The 21,263-nt window shown below is 37.7% G+C and overlaps 1 protein-coding gene across 3 annotated transcripts in view; it reads right to left on the bottom strand.

Moving 5' to 3' along the window:
- Window positions 1-3,967: 3,967 nt before the first annotated feature.
- Window positions 3,968-21,263, bottom strand: part of MASTL (microtubule associated serine/threonine kinase like) — a 35,311-nt gene continuing 18,015 nt past the window's right edge. For 2 of the 3 annotated variants that reach the window (XM_042991275.1, XM_007081324.3), the window contains 6 exons: window positions 18,710-18,882; window positions 15,073-16,221; window positions 13,602-13,743; window positions 7,908-8,021; window positions 7,724-7,825; window positions 3,968-5,035 (listed from right to left, as the gene is read on the bottom strand). In XM_042991275.1, the coding sequence (XP_042847209.1) occupies window positions 4,878-5,035; window positions 7,724-7,825; window positions 7,908-8,021; window positions 13,602-13,743; window positions 15,073-16,221; window positions 18,710-18,882 (1,838 nt within the window). In that variant the 3' untranslated portion in view covers window positions 3,968-4,877. The remainder of the gene's footprint in view (window positions 5,036-7,723; window positions 7,826-7,907; window positions 8,022-13,601; window positions 13,744-15,072; window positions 16,222-18,709; window positions 18,883-21,263) is intronic. The other variant, XM_042991274.1, reaches the window with a different exon arrangement.

Consider the following 21,263-nt stretch of genomic DNA (forward strand, 5'->3'; position numbering starts at 1 on the left):
TTCTGATTCAGACATCTTGCTTGTATCTGTGTTGGTTAAATCCCTGGCTGTCATTTCTTCATGCTCTTTCTTTTGGGGTGAATTCCTTCGTTTTGTCATTTTGAAGGGAGAAAAGGAATTAATGAGGTAGAAAAATTAAAAAATTAAAATTAAAGAATATTAAAATTAAAAATTAAACACACAGACACAGACACATACACATCAAATAGATGATGCTAGATCCTAGGTGTGTTTTGGTCTGGGTGTTGAAATTTGACAGATTAGAGAAAAAAAGGGGGGGGGGGAAGGAAATTGACAATTTGAAAAAATGAATACACTGAAATAGACTAAAATGAGATGATGGGGGTAAAATAGAATTTGAAAATATAAACACAAAAGTAAAGAATATAGTAGAAAAAATTAAAGACAAATATTTTTAAACAAATTAAAAATAAATATTAATTTTTCCTTTTCTGTATTTAAGAAAAAGAAAAGAAATGAAAAAGAGAAAAAATTTAAAAAAAGAAAAGAAGAAATCGTTTGAAAATATGAAAAGGTGAATACACTAGTAGACTAAAATAAATTGATGGAAGTAAAATAGAATTTGAAAAAATTTACCTAAAAGCAAAAAATATAGTAATAAAAATTAAATGAAAATACTTTTAATAGAAACTGAGAGTACAAGTGAAGTTTTTCTCTTTCTGCATTCAAGAAAAAGAAAATAAATGAAAAAGAGAAAAAAAAGAAAGAAAAAAAGGAAATTGAAAATTTGAAAAGGTGAATACACTAAAGTAGACTAAAATAAAATGATGGAAGTAAAGTAGAATTCGAAAAAATTTACACAAAAGTAAAAGATATAGTAATAAAAATTAAAGGAAAATATTTTTAATAAAAATTGAAAATAAAAATGAATTTTGTCTCTGTATTTAGGAAAAAGAAAAGAATTGTAAAAGAGAAAAAAAAAAAGAAAGAAAATTGAATAGATGAACCTAACAGATTGAAGAAGGACTGAAATTGCTTCGTTTTCCCCTAGAAGTCAGTCTATGTAGCGCTTTATAGTCCATAAATTAAGCTGGCAGTAAGACTTGTGTTGTTGAAGAGCGAAGTTGGCCCAGGTGGGCGGGGCTCAATGTAACAGCTCTGCTCTCCACTAGATGGTGCTGCTAGCCTACTGGGGTGGATTGTTGTGGTGCTTGTAGGTGCGTATGTGCACGTGAGGGAGCGGTGAAAATGGTGCCACCCAGCCACCCAGTCTGTTCTCCTGGATCAGCAATCGTGCACTCGTCCTCTGTCTTCAGCTCTTGTCCACTTCATGCTTTTTCACTCTCCCTGACCAGGCCCCAGGCAGTACCTCTCTCCCGAGTTTTGTCTCAGATGCGGCTGTTTTCCCTGGCCCCTTACTTCCGAAGGACTGCAGCTTTGACCCGTTCAGCCCCTCTGCGGGAGGGTCTCACTGAGCAATGGCCGAATATCAGCTACATCCAGGAATGCACTCTGGACCCTGCTGCTGCCAGTGACCTGAGACTGCGGCCAGGTGCCAGCCCACCCCAGAAAAAGTTCATGAGACAATGTAGCAGCAGTGTTTCAGGGATTATGGAAAATCACAACACACATCTGGCACCAGGCTTCACCCTTAACGACCTTGCCCCAGCACCAGCGAATATGGCCGCCTTCCAGGATCTGTCGGGACAAGATGGCTTCAACAGTCGCTACCAAATGTCCTTCCAGCAGTGGAACCGCATTGCCCCATGTGGCCTGAGAACCTCCCGGACCCCACTTTGTTCCTGGGAATTCGCCCTTCCCACCAGAGCACCGCCAGGTATTGAGCTGCAGAGTTGCAGCCTTTGCACTCCCCTTGTTTACATTCTTTTAAAAAAAATTTTTTTTAATGTTTATTTATTTCTGAGACAGAGACAGAGCATGAGTGGGGGAGGGGCAGAGAGAGAGGGAGACACAGAATCAGAAGCAGGTTCCAGGCTCTGAGTTGTCAGCACAGAGCCCAACGCGGGGCTCAAACTCACAAACCGTGAGATCATGACCTGAGCCGAAGTCAGTCGCTCAACTGACTGAGCCACCCAGGCGCCCCCCTTATTTACATTCTCAATGGAATTTAAACCCTCTCCTTTCTCCCTTTTTAGTCCCTGCAGAGGTTCCTTACCTTTCACGGCTTCTTGGTCCCCAAGTTCACCTCTCTGCGCCACCTACCTGTTGAATTCTGTGGTTCAGGCTGTGCAGATTGTTGTGTTAACCCTCCAGTTTTCTAGGTGGGTAGGATGGTTTAATGTTGGTCTGGCTGTATTTCATGGACACAAGACACACAAAAAACTTCCATGCTGTTCCGCCATCTTGGCTCCTTCCTGCTTTTGTTGATTTTGATGGGAGTTCTCTGCCTCCTAGATCTAGATGTATGTTTCCTTCTCCAGATTAGGGAATTTTTCAAATATTATTCTTTGAAATACAATTTATGCCCCTTTTCTCTCTCTTCTGGGGTTCCTATAATACAAATATTATTATGTTTGATGGAGTCACTGAGTTCCCTAAGTGTATTCTCATTTTGTGTAATTCTCCTTTCTCTTTTTCATTCAGCTTCATTGCTTTGTTACTTTGTCTTCTAGGTCATTAATTCTTTCCTTTGCTTCTTCTAGCCTTCTGTTCATTGCATCGTGTGTTTTTAATCTCATTTACTGCACTCATCATCTCTGATTTCTTTTTAACTCTTATCTCTGTGGTAAGGACCTCACTGATGTCTTTTATTCTTTTCTCAAGCCCAGTGAGTGTCCTTGTGATTGTTGCTTTAAATTCTATCAGGCATTTTACTTTTGGCTATTTCATTTAGATCTCTGGCTGTGGCCTTATCTTGTTCTTTCATTTGGGATAAATTCCTATCTTCTCATTTTGTCTAAGTCTCTGCCTTGTGTGTGTGTGTGTGTGTGTGTGTGTCAGAAAAGCCACTTATGTCTCCTGCTCATGACAGTCATAGCCTTATAAACAAGTCCTATATTGCCCAGGGCTGGTACTTCAGGGAGTGCCTTTAATGTGTTGTATGTACTCTGCTGTTGTGTTCTGGCTGCTCTATCCTTCAGGGCAGTCGTCTGCAGAGGCTCTCCTTGCCTGCTGTGGACAGTGTTTGGTACCTGGCCTGAATGTGGCAAGTTTTAACTAGGTGTGCTTTGTTCTGCTTGTGAAATGAGTCCTGTCACTACCTCCACTGGAAAAGAGGCCCTGCAAAACTCTCTGGTTGGGACATGTGGTGTGAGCAGGTGTTTGTTCTCATCTTCTTGGGGAGAGGCCTGCTGCACTGAGACTGAGGCAAATGTGACTGAAAAGGGCAGCTCCACTGGGACACAGGGGGATGGTTCTTGGTGTGAGCAAGTTAGTATAGGCACAGTGCTACTTCCTATAGGTGGCTCTGTCTTTATGCTGATGGTTGGGGGAGGGAAATGGCACCAGCTGGTACCTTTATCCCCAGAGAGGTGTCTCTGTGAATGCTGTCAGGGACACACTCTGAGAAAAGCGAGTAATCTCCTGTGTCCCAGGCACTCTTCAGATCGCTGTTTCCCTGCTGTCTGTACCTGGGTTTTTTGCCTGCCTTCTTTCTAGGAGCAGAGTAGTGCCCTCTGGGTTCTATCCTAGCCAACCCCACTGGCCTTTAAAACTTCAGGATGTAAACTCCCCTAGTTGCAAGAATTCATGAAATTCAGCCCCTCTTGTTTCCCAAGCCAATGGCTATTGGGAAACCTCCTCCTTGTGTGTTCCCCTGTGTGCTCCTCTCTCTTGCCCTCTGTGACCATAGCTCCCTGCCCTCTGCAGCAACCAGGATCCATTTTTCTCCTAAAGCATGTCACCGTACTTCCTATGTTCTTTGATGTAGCCTCTTCTCTCCCTTTAGTTGTGGGGTTTGTTCTGTCAGTCTTCAGGTCTATTTCTGGGGTATTCAGGATGATCTGATAGTTATCTAGTTGGGAGGAGGTGGGTGCATGGTCCATCTTTGACTACTCATCCATTTATTTACCACTGGGTAACAAACTATTATAGTGAAGTTGAATCTTAGTGTGTATATATAGTTAACAGAAGGATGTTGACAGTATACTTGAAGTGTTATATTTATTAAGCAAAAATAAATTATTTATTTTTAGGGATCAGGTTGTTTCACATAACGTTGTATGTTTTATTTATACAAATTCTTTTAAGTTGCAAACCATCACATTTTTCATTAAAATTGAACAAGCTGTTAAAATTGCTATAGCATATCACACCTAAGCCCTCCAGTACAATTTTAAGCAAATATGTATTGTTGAGAAAGTACCAGAAGCAGTCGAGGCAGCAAGACTGTATTCCTAGTAAGGTAAACAAAAACCTCTGCCCTTTTCATTCCTCATTCCCTAAAGGAGTTACACTACCAAGTGAAGGAATTTCTCAGCTACGGGTTTGAGGCCACAATTGCAACCTTAAATGATCGCTCTTGAGATCGCAGTTTTTGCAGGCAATCATGTCCAGCTAAATTACATTACAATAAAATTGTTATTTTAACACCAAACTGAATGATGGACTGAAATCTACATGTGAAAGAAAAGCTAGGCTTGAGGCTTGCTCCTCTTTTAAAGGAGTAGTGTTATTCTAGTTTTATTGACACATTAGTTTTCATAAAGTGCAGACACAAAATAAATAAGGTGAAAAAGGTTTTGAAGCTCTATATACAACTATGAGATTAAGTAAGTTACTGGTTATGTTCTTGATAGCCTTTTAGCTCTGTGGAAGCTGTAATATACATTAAAAGCTCATTGATCCAAGTAACATAATGATTCTTTTTCCCATTAGATCAGTCTACTATGAAGGAATATATACTTATGCTAGCTTATTCTATAAAACAAGATTAGATTAAAGACAAAATTTATGTGCTATAGGCTAAATCCAGATACAGTCAGGTGCTGAGCATTATTCCTGGCTTCAAAATAGGATGTATCTGTTTCACCATCTGGTTGGGGTATGAAAGGCATAGTTTGATGCTGCAGATTTTCCCAGTCCACATCACTGAAGAGAGGATGACATTTTAGCTCTTAGGGAAAATATAAAACAAAACATAGTATTATGACACCATTGCCTAAGTAAGTACTGTTTTTATAGGATTCAAGAGAAGGTCTCACATGTATCTTGCCCTTGTTTTGCTTCTCACGTATGTGTTTAATTTCTGTGCAACTACATACTTCACAGTGGCACATACTGTGTTATTTTGTATAACACCTGACATATGGCAGGTGCTTGGCCTGTATTTGTCAAATAAGCGAATGAAAGATTTGCCTTAAAAGAAGCCTATCATTCTCATGCCTCCATCTTCTCACATAATCCCTGCCTTGATGAGATAAGAGCTTGGCCTACTTCCTGTTCTGGGATACAGTTTCCACACCACTGATCTTCAGGATTAATGCCCACTTCTCATTCCAAGACAATGCTGCCGGTTTCTATCTCTGCAGTCCTTAGCACCATCTTTTGTCCTATGTAACTTTGCTAAGAACCCCATCCTCCACTACCTTACTTTCTTCCATATGCTCCATCCTTATCCTTCATGGTAATTTTAACACATACATTGATGACACTTGTGAAACATTCTCTTCATGGTTGACTTTGATTTCATCGACTTGTATCTCCATTGTACGCTTCTTTAGCAGTATGGGCACATCCGGAATCTCTACTGCTTCACTTACAAGATCTCAACTTTGTTCCTCTTTTGAACTACATTTCCAGTACCGGTCTTCTTTGCTAATTCCTCTTACCTACTACAACGAAATTATGGTCTTTTGATCACACTTGTGATATTTAGTTGCTAGACACAACCTTCCGTCTCCTCAACCCTTCACTTTGTAAGACAACAATAAAGATGTTGGCAAAAAATTAAGTGACTGGGCACCCAAGCGGCTCAGTCAGTTAAGTGTCCGACTTTAGCTCAGGTCATGATCTCACAGTTTGTGGGTTCAAGCCCTGCATCAGGTTCTGCGCCAACAGCTCAGAGCCTGGAGCCTGCTTTGGATTCTGTGTCTCCCTGTCTTCCTGCCCCTCCCCAGCTTGTGCTCTCTCTCTCAAAAATGAATGAACATTAAAAAATATAAAAAAAAAAATCAAGTGACAATTAAGGCATTACTTAAAAAAAAAACAAAAAACAAAAAACAAAAAACAGCAACCAATTTAAGGAAAATACTGTGAGAAGACCACACAGACAAGAAATAATTATGTGTCTATATTGGGAGTGATGAGTTGGGAAATCAGTATGTCTACAAGTTGGTTTTTCCCTAAACTAAAAGATTGGTAGGAAAACAATAAAATAGCAAAAATAATTCACATTTAGAGAATTTGTCTCTCAATTGTTCAAAATAAATGCCTGAGCATGGATTACTTTAGAGTTACTTAGCAGTAACTCTTAAACTGTATCTGGATGTGACAGGATGCTTTATGGCTCTCTCATCAGCTGAACTCACTAAGGAATTCTAAGCCAGTTTAAGATGAACTCAACAAACAGTTGTTGAAACAACTGTTTCTAATCAAAGACTACTCCTGTCATCTGCTTCACTATGTAAATTGTTCATTAAACAAACGAACAAAAATCTGAGGTCATTGGTGCTGAGGATGCTGTTTTTCTGTCTCCACTTATTTTCACTTACTTCGTCCTTTGGGAAGCAAAATTACCCCAGTTGAGAACTGTTCTAAAGTAATTTTCAGAGCTGAGGTTTCAAATGTCTGCACCCTCAGTTTACATAGGATTTTTCTCAAATCTCACTCTTCACAGAGGTCTTTCTGACCACTCTATCTAGAAAATCTCTTGTCAACACTTTGTATCTACTCACTTGCTTTATTTTTCTTTCCAGGACCCACTGCTAGATGGCATTATGTCATGGCTGTATCTGTTTACTTTTTGTCTTTCCACTAGAGAGTAAGTTCTACAAGCACATGAATTTTAGTCTGGTTCATCCCTGGGTGCAGCATTGCCTGGCACCTGAAAGTCACTCTATAGGATTTGTTAAATAAGTGAATAAACTGTTGATCTTATTTGAGGGAGCACCTAGAAGCTGTTGCAAATGACATATTACCAAAGCTCGTTTTTCTAAATACCTTACGTCACATGGAAATGCATCTGAGCACATAACTGAAGACATAACAAACATATATACTTTGTTACAAAAAAGATTTTAAGGCAGGTGACATTAAATCTAATTTGAATCTCAATTGAAGCCAATGGGTTTTTGGTTTCAAAATTGGAATTTAATAACCCCTGCACTGGAAAAAAACCATTGAATGGGTCACAAATGTACCAATTTTTCTTATTGGAGACAACCTGGCACCTAATACATTTGCCAGTCAATAATGATATCAGAAATGAAGCAGTATGAAATTACAGAAGATAATTTTGATAAAAAAATATTTTCTGTATTTGTTGATGATTAACTTTATCAGGCTTTAAAAAAATCCTAAGACATTGACAAGATTGTTTTAAGATAATTGTTTGAGATTAATAAAATTCAGTGAGTGGACATCCTAACCTAATGCATTGAATTTTAATGTAGAACAAGGATCTATACAATGTATAGATGTATATCTATACAATGTATATCTAGCAGGCAAAAATAAACTGAAGACATTTTTTAAACCCAGTTAGCAGTCAGATTATTTGCAGTGTTGTACTAGAACTTGATATCATTACTACCATTCACCTGAAACAAATCAAGGCTAAGAGTTTATTAACGTAAGACCTTACCTTTCATTCCAGCTCTCTTTGTATTATCAATAGTTAGAAGTATTTCTACTGCATTTTGAGCATTATCAGATAACTTTTCTTCACCTTCAGGCCATGGGATATCTACAAATACAAATAGCTTGTTGATCATTGTTCAAATAATACAGAGAGATAAATGCGTCTACCTTAACAGAAACAGAATCACCTCTTTTCAGAATATTCTGGAATACTTGTTGTGGTGTTTCATCATTGAAAGGAGGAATTCCTGTTAGAAATTCAAACAAGCAAACTCCAAGTGCCCACCAGTCTACTGCAGGACCTGGAATTTAGGAGGGATTAGTTGAACTTGCAAGCATTTTGTATAAATGTTTCATCAACTAAAACATCAATACATGGATATTTGGAAGAAATCAAGGCATTCATTTCCCTAAGGCTTTCTTCTAGCTTCATAAGGTGCAAAAACTCAAATTACTTTCATTTCAGTAACATGGCAATTACTTTACTTCTCTGTTTTCCAGGAAGTTTAGATTAGCAATTAACACAGCTCATTAAAGAAAAGTTAAAGCTATCTTTTGTCACTTACTAATAACTTCTGATATTCTGAATACTTATGTTCTAAATCTAAAGATTACTCTCAAAAATAGAGTACTTGTCAATTTCAAATTGGGGGACAATAACATTTACATGATTCTGTACTCCACTTACTTCACATGGGGGTGAGATGAAGTAGCAACATTTATACTAATTGGAGGACAGCCTGGTTAACAAGGGAAAGCCTTCGTGTTTTAATGTAACCTTACTCCTTTGAAGAACGTAGAGGAACAAATTGGTTTAACAAAAAGATTTCACTTAAACTATGGCTTGCAGTGGTAATTAGGAGATAAGGTTTAATAAATAGGTAAAGCTGATTTCTAAATGAGATCTTTACTGGAAGCATCATTCATATACAAAGATTTTTTTTTTAATTTTATTTTTTATTTTTTTAAATTTACATCCAAATTAGTTATCATATAGTGCAGCAATGATTTCAGGAGTAGATTCTTTAGTGCCCCTTACCCATTTAGCCCATCCCCCCTCCACAACCCCTCCAGCAACCCTCAGTTTGTTCTCCATATTTATGAGTCTCTTCTGTTTTGTCCCCCTCCCTGTTTTTATGTTATTTTATATACAAAGATGTTTTAAATGATTATTATAAATATGACCTTATAATCTGGTTTATACTTTTGTTTAGTCCTCTCTGAAAAAGTGTTTCCTAAGCAAAGGTTAATTTCAGTCAAGAAATGAGTATCTTCAATATAAATTTAAAATAGGAATTCTAATCTAGTACTAAATTTGCTTGGAAATTGCTCTTTAAATCCATTTCTCAAAATTCATTATTATGGTTAAGCAACTGCCACCATCCCATTTTCAAACAAGTAGGAAAGCACTGGGGAATCTGCCATTAGGAAAATAATTACATGCATTTAGAGTGCCTTTTTATTGCAAGCCACATAATCCTGTCTTCCCTAAGGAAAAAGTGATGAGAACCATCTATAGGCTTCCATTTCTATAATAATCACTATAAAAACATACAAACCACCTCAGTTAGTAGCTCTTTTAAGCACCGCTGAAAAAGAATTATTCCAACAGATAGTATAACCAAAAAGTAGGGGAGAAGTCAGGGAAAAAAACATATATTTTCATTATTTTACTTAGGTTAGAAATTAGAACCCTTTTCCCAGCTCAGCCAAAATGTACTCAAGTCAAAAACATACATGATTTCTCCATGGATATGTCACACATACCCATATATTTGAGTCAAAGTCTAATAAGATCACATATTATGATAGATACAGCAATTATAATATATACTGCTAGCCAGAGAAATAGAACAAACTTGTTTTACGCTATTGGTTTTCTAATTCGAAACCCACATCTGTAATTTGTACATTTGATATGGTTATACCTTTTTGTTTTCTAATAATAATGGAATTAAATAGTTAAGAAAATTCATGCCCTTTTGGAGGTGCTAATTTTCATATTTTTTATGAAGCCTATTTCCTGGGTGCAATAAGAAAGTCTGCATCTTCACACTCTGCTACTTTTACAAGTTACTTTAAAAATGCATCATGCCTATATTTGCCTTCACAGAGAAGAGCAGTCTCTCTGGATGTCTTACTGCTCAGAAGACAGAATGCAGTTTATTTTTATATTTACTAAGTGAGGTGAAAGGAAAGAAAAAAATTTTTCTCTGCAATGTGATCTAGTTATACTTTGACTGTTCAGTTTAATTTGCTTTGCCATATTACTTTACAGAGAAGTTCACTCACCAGAAGTCTGAAATCCTGCACCAAAGAAAAGAGTAATTAGGTACACTGTATTAAAACTGTATTAAAACTGAGTTCATTCTCACATCATTCATTTGGACTAGATATAAGTATTGTGCCAGATACAAGGGACACAAAGATGAATAAGAAAGATAACTTTTCCCAAGAAGAAAACCTACTCTGGGGAGAGACGAAAATAGATAAATTTGACACGATGTTAAGAGACGTGAAACAAAAATATGCACAAGAAGCTATGGGAAACTCAGCCAGGAGTTCCAAAGTCCTTGGTGGAAGGAGAAGACCAGGGAGGACATCAGAGGAGTCTTAGCTGTCCTCAGCACGATGTTTAGAAACAGAGAGGTCAATATAAGAAACAGAATTGCTGTAGTGACTGCCCTTGGGGCCTGCGATTTGGGAAAGAGATATAGTCATTTTTTTTTAAATTATGAATTGCTTTGTATTATTTGCTATTTTAAAAACTGTGGACCAAATTACCTTTATAGGAAATGAAAATCTTAAAATCTATCACTAGATAGCTGAGGTAACTAGATCCTCCCACTAAAACAGTGGCAGGATCCTATAAAGCAAACCTTTCAATTTGAAGCTTACCTTCATACCAGATCCTAGATAGAGAAAATGCAGATTACAGGAAATGAGCTGGCAAACCTGTGACTTAGCAATACGGGCACTGTACAAAGTCAGTTAAATGCCCAGAGGAACTTAGTTGCTCTGGCCAGTAATGGGGAATATGGAAGGTCTCTCCTTTCAGCATCACAGAGATTGTTAACAGTGTTAGTTGAGTGCTAACTCAGGAATCCTTCTGAAGTGCTATGTAGAAGGAAAACACAGACTCAAGTGTTAAGAAATTTTCATAAGCTTTTGAAGTGAAGACAAATATAATAACATAGGTAAAATGACATAAGCTGACATTAAACAGTGTATAAAAAAGTGATATAAAAGTGAACAGCTACTTCCCCATAATTGACCAAGGATGCTTTGTGGAAGAGGTAACATTTGAACAGGTGATGAGATGAGACGAAATTTGATGGGAAGATGATGGGGTTCTGGCTTTTCTCAACTAAGGGCAAATACCTGCGCAAGATAAGGAAAAGCTGAAGAAAGATGAGTCTAAGAAGCAGAATGAGAACATAAGGCTTATAATGAGATTCTTTTGAATCTGCTGGCACCTCGATCTTGAACTTCCCACACTCTGGAGCTGTGTGTGAGGAATACATTTTTGTTGTTTATAGAAGGAAAAGAAACATCTTTGAGAGATGAGGCTACTACAAGAGCTTAGAGCCTCCAATGCCATGATCAATAATCTGGATTTTATTTTGCAGGTGGGAAGGAGCCACCATGGTTTTTGAAGGAGAGAAGTAGCCTGACCATTTTATGCCTTAAGAGGGAAAATCTGGTGGCAGTGATTATAGACAACAGAATGAAGTTGATGGTCCGTCCAGGAAGAGAGCTAGTAAATTAATGCAAAGGGAAAGAGGAGTTTCTTACAGAGGATAGTGACAGAGATGAAAAAGTGAGAAGCAATTCTGCAGGGACAGTATTGGCTGGATTTACCTGCCTGAATGTAGGGGCAAGGTCTGTGCTATCACGAAGGTGGTGGAATTGAGAGAGGGAACAGAGGAAGAGCAAGCTGGACAAGTCCCATTCTGACATACAGCACGGCCAGTGGAAAGCTGAGTAGGTACTTTGTCCATGTGTCTGCTGCCTAAAGAAAGTCGGGATTAGAGCTGGATATTTAGGAAGCATCAGCAAGGACATGAGCACTGAAATCATGGGAGATAGGAGATTAACAGGAAGTAGGTGTAGGGAAAAAAGGGTAAGTAAAGGGCAGGATTGTGAAGAAGAATCTCCATGTTTGGAAGAGCTGAAGAGCAGAGGAGTAGCAACAAAGTAGTGAGAATGAGAAGAAGCCGGTATATCTGACAAGAACAACATCACTGAGGACTGTTAACAACAAAGTGTCAGTTGGGGCGCCTGGGTGGCACAGTCGGTTAAGCGTCCGACTTCAGCCAGGTCACGATCTCGCGGTCCGTGAGTTCGAGCCCCGCGTCGGGCTCTGGGCTGATGGCTCGGAGCCTGGAGCCTGTTTCCGATTCTGTGTCTCCCTCTCTCTCTGCCCCTCCCCCGTTCATGCTCTGTCTCTCTCTGTCCCAAAAATAATAAAAAAAAAAAAAAAAAAAAAGTTGAAAGAAAAAAAAAAATTAAAAAAAAAAACAACAAAGTGTCAGTGACAGGACTGTTAACAACAAAGTGTCAGTGACAGGTGCCTGTCCGTAGAGTATGCAACTCTTGACCTCGAGGTTGTAAGTTCAAGCCCCACGTTGGGTGCACAGTTTATTTAAAAATTAAAATCTTAAAAAAAAAAAAAAAGAAACAGTGTCAGTTAAATGGAGGGATAACAGTCAGATTGCCAGAGCAAAAAAATATCAGGCAAAGAAAAGAGGCAACCTTTGAGAAGGGAGATGGTGAGGGGAACAAGGATGGAAATTATTTTCATGCTAAGGAGAAAGGCAACACAGGAATAAAAATAGAAGGGGTGGAGGGGGTGTGGGGAAGATGAGACAGTTGATCACCAAAGGAACCCAAAGAAAAGGGAAGCAACTGATAATATCAAGAAGGTGCTCACATTATGGACTGAATTATTTCACTCCGAGAAAAGACATGTTGAATTAGTCCTGAGGTCCTTGGAACGTGCCATTTGGAAATATGGTACTGGCACTTATAATTAGGTAGGTTAAGATGAGCTCATACTGGAGTAGGGTGGGCCCCTAAGCCAATGTGACTAGTGTCCTTATAAAAACACAGCCACATGACCATGGAGAAACAGGGAGAGCAGCATATGAAGAGGGATGGTTTCAGTGTGGCACCTGCAAGCCAAGGAACGCCAAAGACTGCAGGCGAACCACCGGAAGCTAGAAGGGGTGGGGTAGTTCCTTCACACCTCTCAGAGGGTGCATGGTCCTGTCCACACCTTGATTTCACACTTCCACCTTCCAGAACTGTCAGACAAGAAGTTCCTGTCGTTTTGAACCATCAGTTTGTGGCACTTTGTTACAATGGTCCTAGGAAACCAATATAGTTGGTTCCAGAATGCAGGAAGGAACGTTCTTCAGAGAGCAAAGGGGAAAAAGAGAGGCTAAGTAAAAATGCCATCCTGTCTTCCTAGGCTGCATCCAGAAGACGGCTCATTTCTGGCTTGACCTTGTGGTAAGGGGGGAATAAGTGAAGGTAAGCTCTAATCAGGCTGCCGACTGAAGTTTAGGCCCGACTTTGTATTCCTGAGCCAAAACTGGAACAGACCTAAGAAGACATTTAGAGCGAAGATAATAGAGCAGGTGGACGGTAGGGTTTCTCTGGATCACTGAGACTGAAACAGAAGGCAAAGAACAAATGGCTGCATGTCTTCTTTTACCATAATAAATAAATGCCATATTTATGAGAAAAGAGCATCACATGAGTTCATTTTCTTTTAACTCTCGGCAATCCAAGTACCAAAGAAATTTAAAACAATTTTTCCTCAAAAGAAAACGTAAAGATAGAGAACACTTCAAAAACTCAAGATATGCAAGCCTTACCATGGGCCCTGCCCAGTAACAGCTCAGGTGCAAGGTAGTCTGGGGTTCCAAGAATTCGTCCATCATCCACTGGGGCTGCCCCTCGCCTCACACTCTTTGGAGTTCGGTATGGAGTTCCTGATTTGATCTGATTTGGGGTATGCTAATTTAAAAAGAGTTTAATAGACAATAAATATCTCCATTCCTTTTACAGTGAACAGAATTGCTAAAACAAAAGCAAAGCTAGGCTGTTGGGCATAAGAGATATACTCAAATTCTTGATCAGTTTTGAACAGTCCTGAAAGCTGGTGAAATTCAATAGTTTAGATAACACCAATTATGTCAGTAAGATCAGGATATGCAAGACAGAATGAAAAAATCCACAAGAAAAAAAAATTTTTTTTTTTTAAATTTTTTTCTTAACGTTTATTTATTTTTGAGACAGAGAGAGACAGAGCATGAACGGGGCAGGGTCCGAGAGAGAGAGACACAGAATCCTAAACAGGCTCCAGGATCTGAGCTGTCAGCACAGAGCCCGATGCGGGGCTCGAACTTACGAGCCATGAGATCATGACCTGAGCTGAAGTCGGATGCCCAAATGACTGAGCCACGCAGGGGCCCCAAGAAAAATTTCTTGATAGCATGGATTAATACAAACTTAAGAACAGTCACTGAGGGACAGTGCAACAAATAGGTCATGATTTCACGGTTTGTGGGTTTGAGCCCCGTGTCGGGTTCTGTGCTGACAGCTTGGAGGCTGACAGCCTACTTCTGGTTCTGTGAGTCGTTTTCTCTATCTGCCCCTCCCCTGCTCACACACTCTCTCTCTGTCTCAAAAATAAGTAAAAAATTAAAAAAGAAAAAAAGATATTGTTATCTCACAAGGACTCCGTGAGACCAGCGGAACAGGTTATCAGCATATTCTACAGACAGATAAACATGCTCTGAGGGAAAGGGACTGCTAAGTCACTAAGTTCTGAATAGGCAACCTGAGTCTTGTGACCCTAATTCAGGGTTTGCACTTTCTGTTTTATGATCTCTCTCCAAAGGGAGAAAAAAAAATGAAACTTTGGGTTTAAAAGTTTAGAAAACACAAACAACATAAGATTGGTAATATATATTTTCAACTTGTTTCTAAAAAGAAAAGAGATCGTCTATGAAGATCCTTAGAAGGCAGCAAGGTAGAGTGGACTCTATATTGTACCTCAGAGTTGCTGTCATCAGGTGAAAATATGTGACTGTAAATATGTAAACATGTGATTGGAAATATGTGATAGTCTAGAGAGCAGATGGAGGAGCTATATTTAAGAATAATAAAATTACTACCAGCTTTACCTTTATGCATCAAAACCTCCAACAATCAATCCATAGATTTCCAATAAGCAGAACAGAATTCTATGGTAAATCTCATACAATCCAGGTGAGAGGCAAGTATCTGGCTTTAATAGTTTGTTATAAAGTCTAAACACAGTGTTAAAAAGTTATAACATACCTGATATGGCATATAGGATGTTCCTTTTTGAGTAGGGGTTATAGCCATGGGATATGAATCACTGTAAACACAGGAAATATCCATTGCGTCTAAAGAGGTAATGCTCATTTTGGATGGTTCTGAGTTACTGGATGCATTAATAGGACTGTTAAAACTTCGAAAAGCTACAGCATTTCTTTTAGATACGGTTAATGTTTTCAAGACTTCCGAAGATGGAGCTAACATTTTTTGGCTACTGCCTTGGACAGCAGGATTCTCATCACTTTTTGGCAAGGTACTTTCTTGCCAGCTGGGTGATACCGTAAGTAGACCTTCAATGTTTGATTCTTCAAAAGAGGATTCTTTGATGCTTTTATCTGGATCTAAGGACTGCCTTTCTAACGAACTTTCCATTATAGAAATTCCTGGAAAAGATGAATCGGAGTCCATACAAATACTTTTAGAAGCTCTCTCATCATCAGAACATAGAAAACTAGAATTTAAGTGGTCCTTCTTACTATTCTTGTCACAATCTTCATCTAGTTCACACATAAGGTTTTTTGCTATCATTGGGATAGGTGATTTTTCTGGTGTTTGTTGTTTATCAATGAAAGAATTGACCACGTTCTCCTTATTAGCACAGTCATTTTGCTGACCTCTACGTACTGATAGCTTAAGGTCTTGGACTTCAGTTGTTAAGCCTGTCCTTTGATTCATACAACCATCACTCATTTCATTACTCCCCTTAAGCTCTATACAATTTTTTTTATTCTGTATAATATTCTGACAAGGACTAGAGTCAACTAACTCAAAATTTCTTTTAAAACCTCTCTTCCCAAGGTGCTCTTCAGTCATATCACCAGAATCCACAGCCCATGGATCTGACTGATGAAAAGCAGGCTGTGTTTTGTCAGTGGCCATGTTAATGTTATTTATATCCAGTTCTCTTGCTTCCCAAGAAACTTCCCCAGAGAAGCATTTTTTAGCAGGGTTTACACCAGAGTTTCCAGTCGCAGGGATGGTACCACTGTTATGAATGGGAGAAAGGGCTAACTCAAGATCCTTTTTATTGAAACCTTTGGTCTCGATGGCATTGGTAGATTTTGTACACAAAGGCTTTTCTATTATATTCCAACTCATCATTGTAGAGCCCAGTGCATCATCACTTTCCTGAGAGGGAGGAAAAAACACCGTTTTAGTTGTATAAAACTGAGATTCTTGAACCTTTTAAACCTGTTGACTTAGGTGGAATAAATGACCCCATAAACTATTATGCTACCTATTCCCACTTTCCAATGGAACCAAAAAACAATGATAAAAAAAAATTAGAAAACAATATAAACAATTATAGCATGTATTTATATATATTTTGAGTAAAACACTAGTCTAAAATTCAAATTAACTACAGTGTGTATTTATATAATTTAACATGTATTTGTATATTATTTTGGTCTTCTGTAACACATATTTGATACAAATTATTTAAGTAGGACAAATAGGCAACATTTTCAGGCAAAATTAAGGGAAATTTGAGGCAAAACTGAGGGTAAGATTACATTATGTATATATGTTGCTTGGCAACAGTGGTATAGATGATTCTGTTTTGAATTATAAAATGCACAGGACTTAAGACATAGTTAATGGAAAATCATAGGCAAAGATTTTGTTAATGTAAACATATATCACTTTGTACAAGTATAATAAAACCAAGCTGACAAAGATGAAGCTAAACTAATAATTTCTAATTAAAACCCCAAAATAACAGGAATTAGAATTCACTGTCAACAAGATGAAATGATCTTGCATTAATAACAAAATACTTTTCGTAAAATCTGTTTGAATTCCAGCTATCTGCAAGTGCTCTTGTATGATCAGAGCTTTGTACAAAATATTATAAACTGGTACATGGTATTCAGGAGTTTTACAAGATTACTCAATTACAGTGTATCTTTAGTAAAAAGTACTGCCTGCTTTTGGTATGTGAAAATCAAATTTTATTAACTTAGTAATAATGAGTGAATGATCATGAACAAAAATAACAAAAATCCCTAAATTACAACTCATAGATCTGCAAGATCATCCAAAGCATCCAAAGATTAGCACAGGGTTTATCAGGATTCCCTTGTGGTCCATGGTCACTCTTCTGTTTATAACTTTTTTTTTTTTTTTTTTGAGAGATCGATCAAGGGGGGTAGGGGCAGAGTAAGAAGCAGAAAGGGAATCCCAAGCATGCTCCATGCCCAGTGCAGAGCCTGATGCAGGGATAGATCTCATGACTGGAGAGATCACAACCTAAGCCAAAATCAAGAATCAGATGCTTAACCAACTGAGCCACTCAGATACCCCTCTCTGTTCATAACTTGAGAAAGACTGCTATAATCTAATCACTGCATTCCCCAAGTATGCAGAAGTGGGAGGAAGAAGGTAAACCTGTGTATAGTTTGAAATATTATACAATATACTTTCTTGAATAGGAAGAGGTGAATTAACAGTATTAGGAATGGAAATCTGTTTATCCTGTAGCATATATTACCTATAGAGCAGCCTAGAAGAGATTGAGGAAAATAATTTGACCTTACTTCTAGAATACAAATATCCAATAATGAAGAAAACTATATTACTGAGAATAAGGGACAAATACAATCTAAATTATTTACTCAAATTGAAGGTTTATTCTTTGTTTATTATCATTATTCTAATCTAACATTATTTCATCTGTACTCTATGAAGGATACTTTATTATAATTTAAAACTTTAGTATCTGTCAGCTTTAATATATTGGCTTTAATGGCTTAAAAAAGGCAAGAACAGAAATATATACATGAAGTAAAATAATTTTAAGTGACTCCATTCACTTAGCAAACAATCTCCTTAGAATAAATACTTTTTTTTTTTTTTTTTTTTTGAGAGAGAGAGAGAGAGAGCACGAACAGGGGAGAGGGGCAGAGGGAGAGAGAGAATTCTAAGCAGGTTCCATGCTCAGTATGGAGCTAGATGTGGGGCTTGATCCCACGACCCTGGGATCATGATCTGAGCTGAAATCAAGAGTGAGATGCTCAGCAGACTGAGCCAACCAGGCGCCCCTAAAATAAATACTCTCTTTTTTTTCAATATATGAAATTTATTGTCAAGTTGGTTTCCATACAACACCCAGTGCTCATCCCAAAAGGTGCCCTCCTCAATACCCAAATAAATACTCTTAAAGGCACACCTGCATTACCTTTGTGGTCTAAAAGTTATTTCTAATCCAGAAGAGTTACCATTCCACTAAATGAGAAATTGGCAGAAAACAGTGTAGAAGGAAGTAATATAAGTTTTAAAATAAGACTTAAAAAAAAAAAAAGTGCAACAAACTAGTCACGGTAGGGAATTAAAACAGAAAAAGAAGCCCATCTAGATGCCTATGAGCCAAACATTTACTATCAATTGCCTACAAACTTGTTATATATTATTAATCATGAATAATTCCACACTTGAATGAGAAGTGAAATATTTAAAAATAATTTGAGAGAATATACAGGAAAATGAAGACTACTTTGACTGCTGTTCATGTAACAGTTTCATTTCCTTACAGAATTTACATGAAAAAGTGTAAGGCGTCTCTATCATCAATGGGACGTACAAAACTGGCTTGGGTTCAGATAAATGGCACTCTCACCTGGCAATCCTTTTCCCATGTGGGACTGCTGTGGCACTCAGACTCCACACTGGACGCAAAGGTGTGAGACTGGCTGCTGGCACTTGACGTAGCCAGCCTTCTCCTGGATTGCAGGAGATTGGAAGTTAGGCACTTCACAGGCATCCCAGGATTGGCAGCAACTGTTTCAAGACCTACAGGGAAGAGAAAATATTGAATCTTATGTCACAGCTTCTGAGTTCCTCACTGAACTTGAAACTTTGCAGAAAATTAGGCAGAGTATTAAGTACGGCACACCAGAACTCTTTTTGTATAAACATTATCCAAACCACAAGGATGGCTCAGGTGTTTTTTGGCACACAAGTACCAATCAATGTTTAGGGGGAAAAAAAACCCTCAATATTCACAAGTGAAAATCAGGACAAAAGAATTAAGTTGTAATTAGGAGGAAATCCATTTTGAATATCCATTATCCAATTTGAAACTCTTCTTGATAAAGAGCATTACTGATGTTCTATATCCAGGTATGATTTAAGATTGGAATGTGACTAAATTTACTCAGTTCAATTTGTATTTAATTAAATGAGGTTTATGTGCTTCCAAGTATGAATTACACACATCCATAAGGGATTTTCTTTTAATACTACTGGGTACAACAAGTAACAGTGAACTAGCTGACAGCAAACCAGTACAAGAAAGCAGCATCCTCTACATGACACGTGCTCCTTATTTATATAATGATGCTAAATTTGTGGTTCCTTAATTTATAATGAGACATGATAAGCAATTACGCTTTTATTATATGTGCATACACGGATTTTCTATGTATATAAAAAGATATATATTATATATACATGTGTACACACACACACACACACACACACACACACACACATATCTTGTTTTCTCTTTCCCAAAGAGGGTGAACATGACAAGTAAATTCTTACAGTTTTTTGATTTAACAAATCTTGGCACCTTAAAACTAGAAGTTGAATTTCAATGTCCATCTAAAACAACTGTATTTTTGGTACATAAACCCCCTCAATGAAACTCCTGAAACTCCTTGGACCCTGACCTTGATATTTGACTAAACTGCTCAGCTGCCTTTCCTCAGAAATGTGGGAATTTGTGTCTACCCCAATGCCAAGTGCATACTGTGTATTTGCTAATGAGTTCTTTCTGGATCACTGATATGATCAGACCATTCCTTTCTCTGGAACTCTTGATGACTCCCTGTTTCTACAGCTTAAATTCTAGGTCCCCTGTAATGATACTTGGTCCTTCCCATCTATCTGCTAAGTTTCCTTTCCCATTGCATGTGCTTCTTCATTCTCACATAGCGCATTTAGTCCCCATTATCTGAAGATGGAATACTTCCAAGTGTCCGTGCCTTTGCTCATGCCTCTATCTGAAATGCCCTTTTCCAATACACTTGGAGCTATTGCTATATCTTTATTGAAAACCCATTCCTGATTTTTCCGGTTAGCACTTAACACTTTCTGTGTTGCATCACAGTATCCTTCTTACGGATTTTATTTTATAGGATTGCTATTGTTATCCCTTTGTATCTATAATCAACCAAACTTACAAGTTCTTTTGAGGCAAGGAATTCTCTTACTCATCTTGATATCCACTCAGTGACCAGCACGGTGCCTTGCCCCGATCTAGTTCTGACTAGAGTAAGAAACGACTAAGGGAAAAGCAATTATTTTCACTTCAAAATAAGGCTATAGTAACATTGGCATATTCTGTATTTTAGTAGTTTTGTGCTTATCAAAGCTATAAATATATATTTTCAGCCATTTTGATTTCCACAGAAGTGATTTTGACAGAAGAAACAAGATTCCATGAATTTGGAAGAAAGGGTCAGTGGACAGAAAATTGTGTTTGCAATCAGGACTTGGCTAGCCCACTTACTAGTGTGTAATTAAACATTTTCAAACATTAGCTTTGTCATTTTTAGGTGAGATATCCTAGATATGTAAAGATTTGAGGACCAAATTCAAAATGAGGCAACATCCATGAAAACATGTATTCCCAAGATGAAGAACATGAGTGCAGAGAACTAAAACATCCAGTGTTGCTAAGTTATAGAAGGTAAAGTTAAGTGCAATAAAATGCCCCATTCTCTTCCTCTACTACTTTTTATTGTGTGCTAATGAAAAAATGTTATCTTTGCTTCAACTATTTTATTTCAAAATCTTTTGAAAATCATTTTATAAAGACACACAATATTACAGGTACTACATCTTGTTTATATAAGATTTCCAATGACCCAGTACAGTGAAATTTACCTGAAAATCATTCTAATACTATGCTAATTGATGAATATCTCGTTAGCTAGATAATTTATCCTGTTGACTTAAAGATCTGCAATAGGGGCACCTGGCTGGCTCAGTCAGTAGAGCATGTGACTCTTGATCTCAGTGTTAAGTTCCAGCCCTATGTTGGGTGTAGAGATTACTTAAAATCTTCATTAAAAAAAAAAAAATATATATATATATTTATATATATATATATTTATATATATATTTATATATATTTATATATATATATGACAACCTGTCATATATAT

This window comes from Panthera tigris, chromosome B4 (genome assembly GCF_018350195.1).
Source record: "Panthera tigris isolate Pti1 chromosome B4, P.tigris_Pti1_mat1.1, whole genome shotgun sequence".
Lineage (NCBI taxonomy): Eukaryota > Metazoa > Chordata > Mammalia > Carnivora > Felidae > Panthera > Panthera tigris.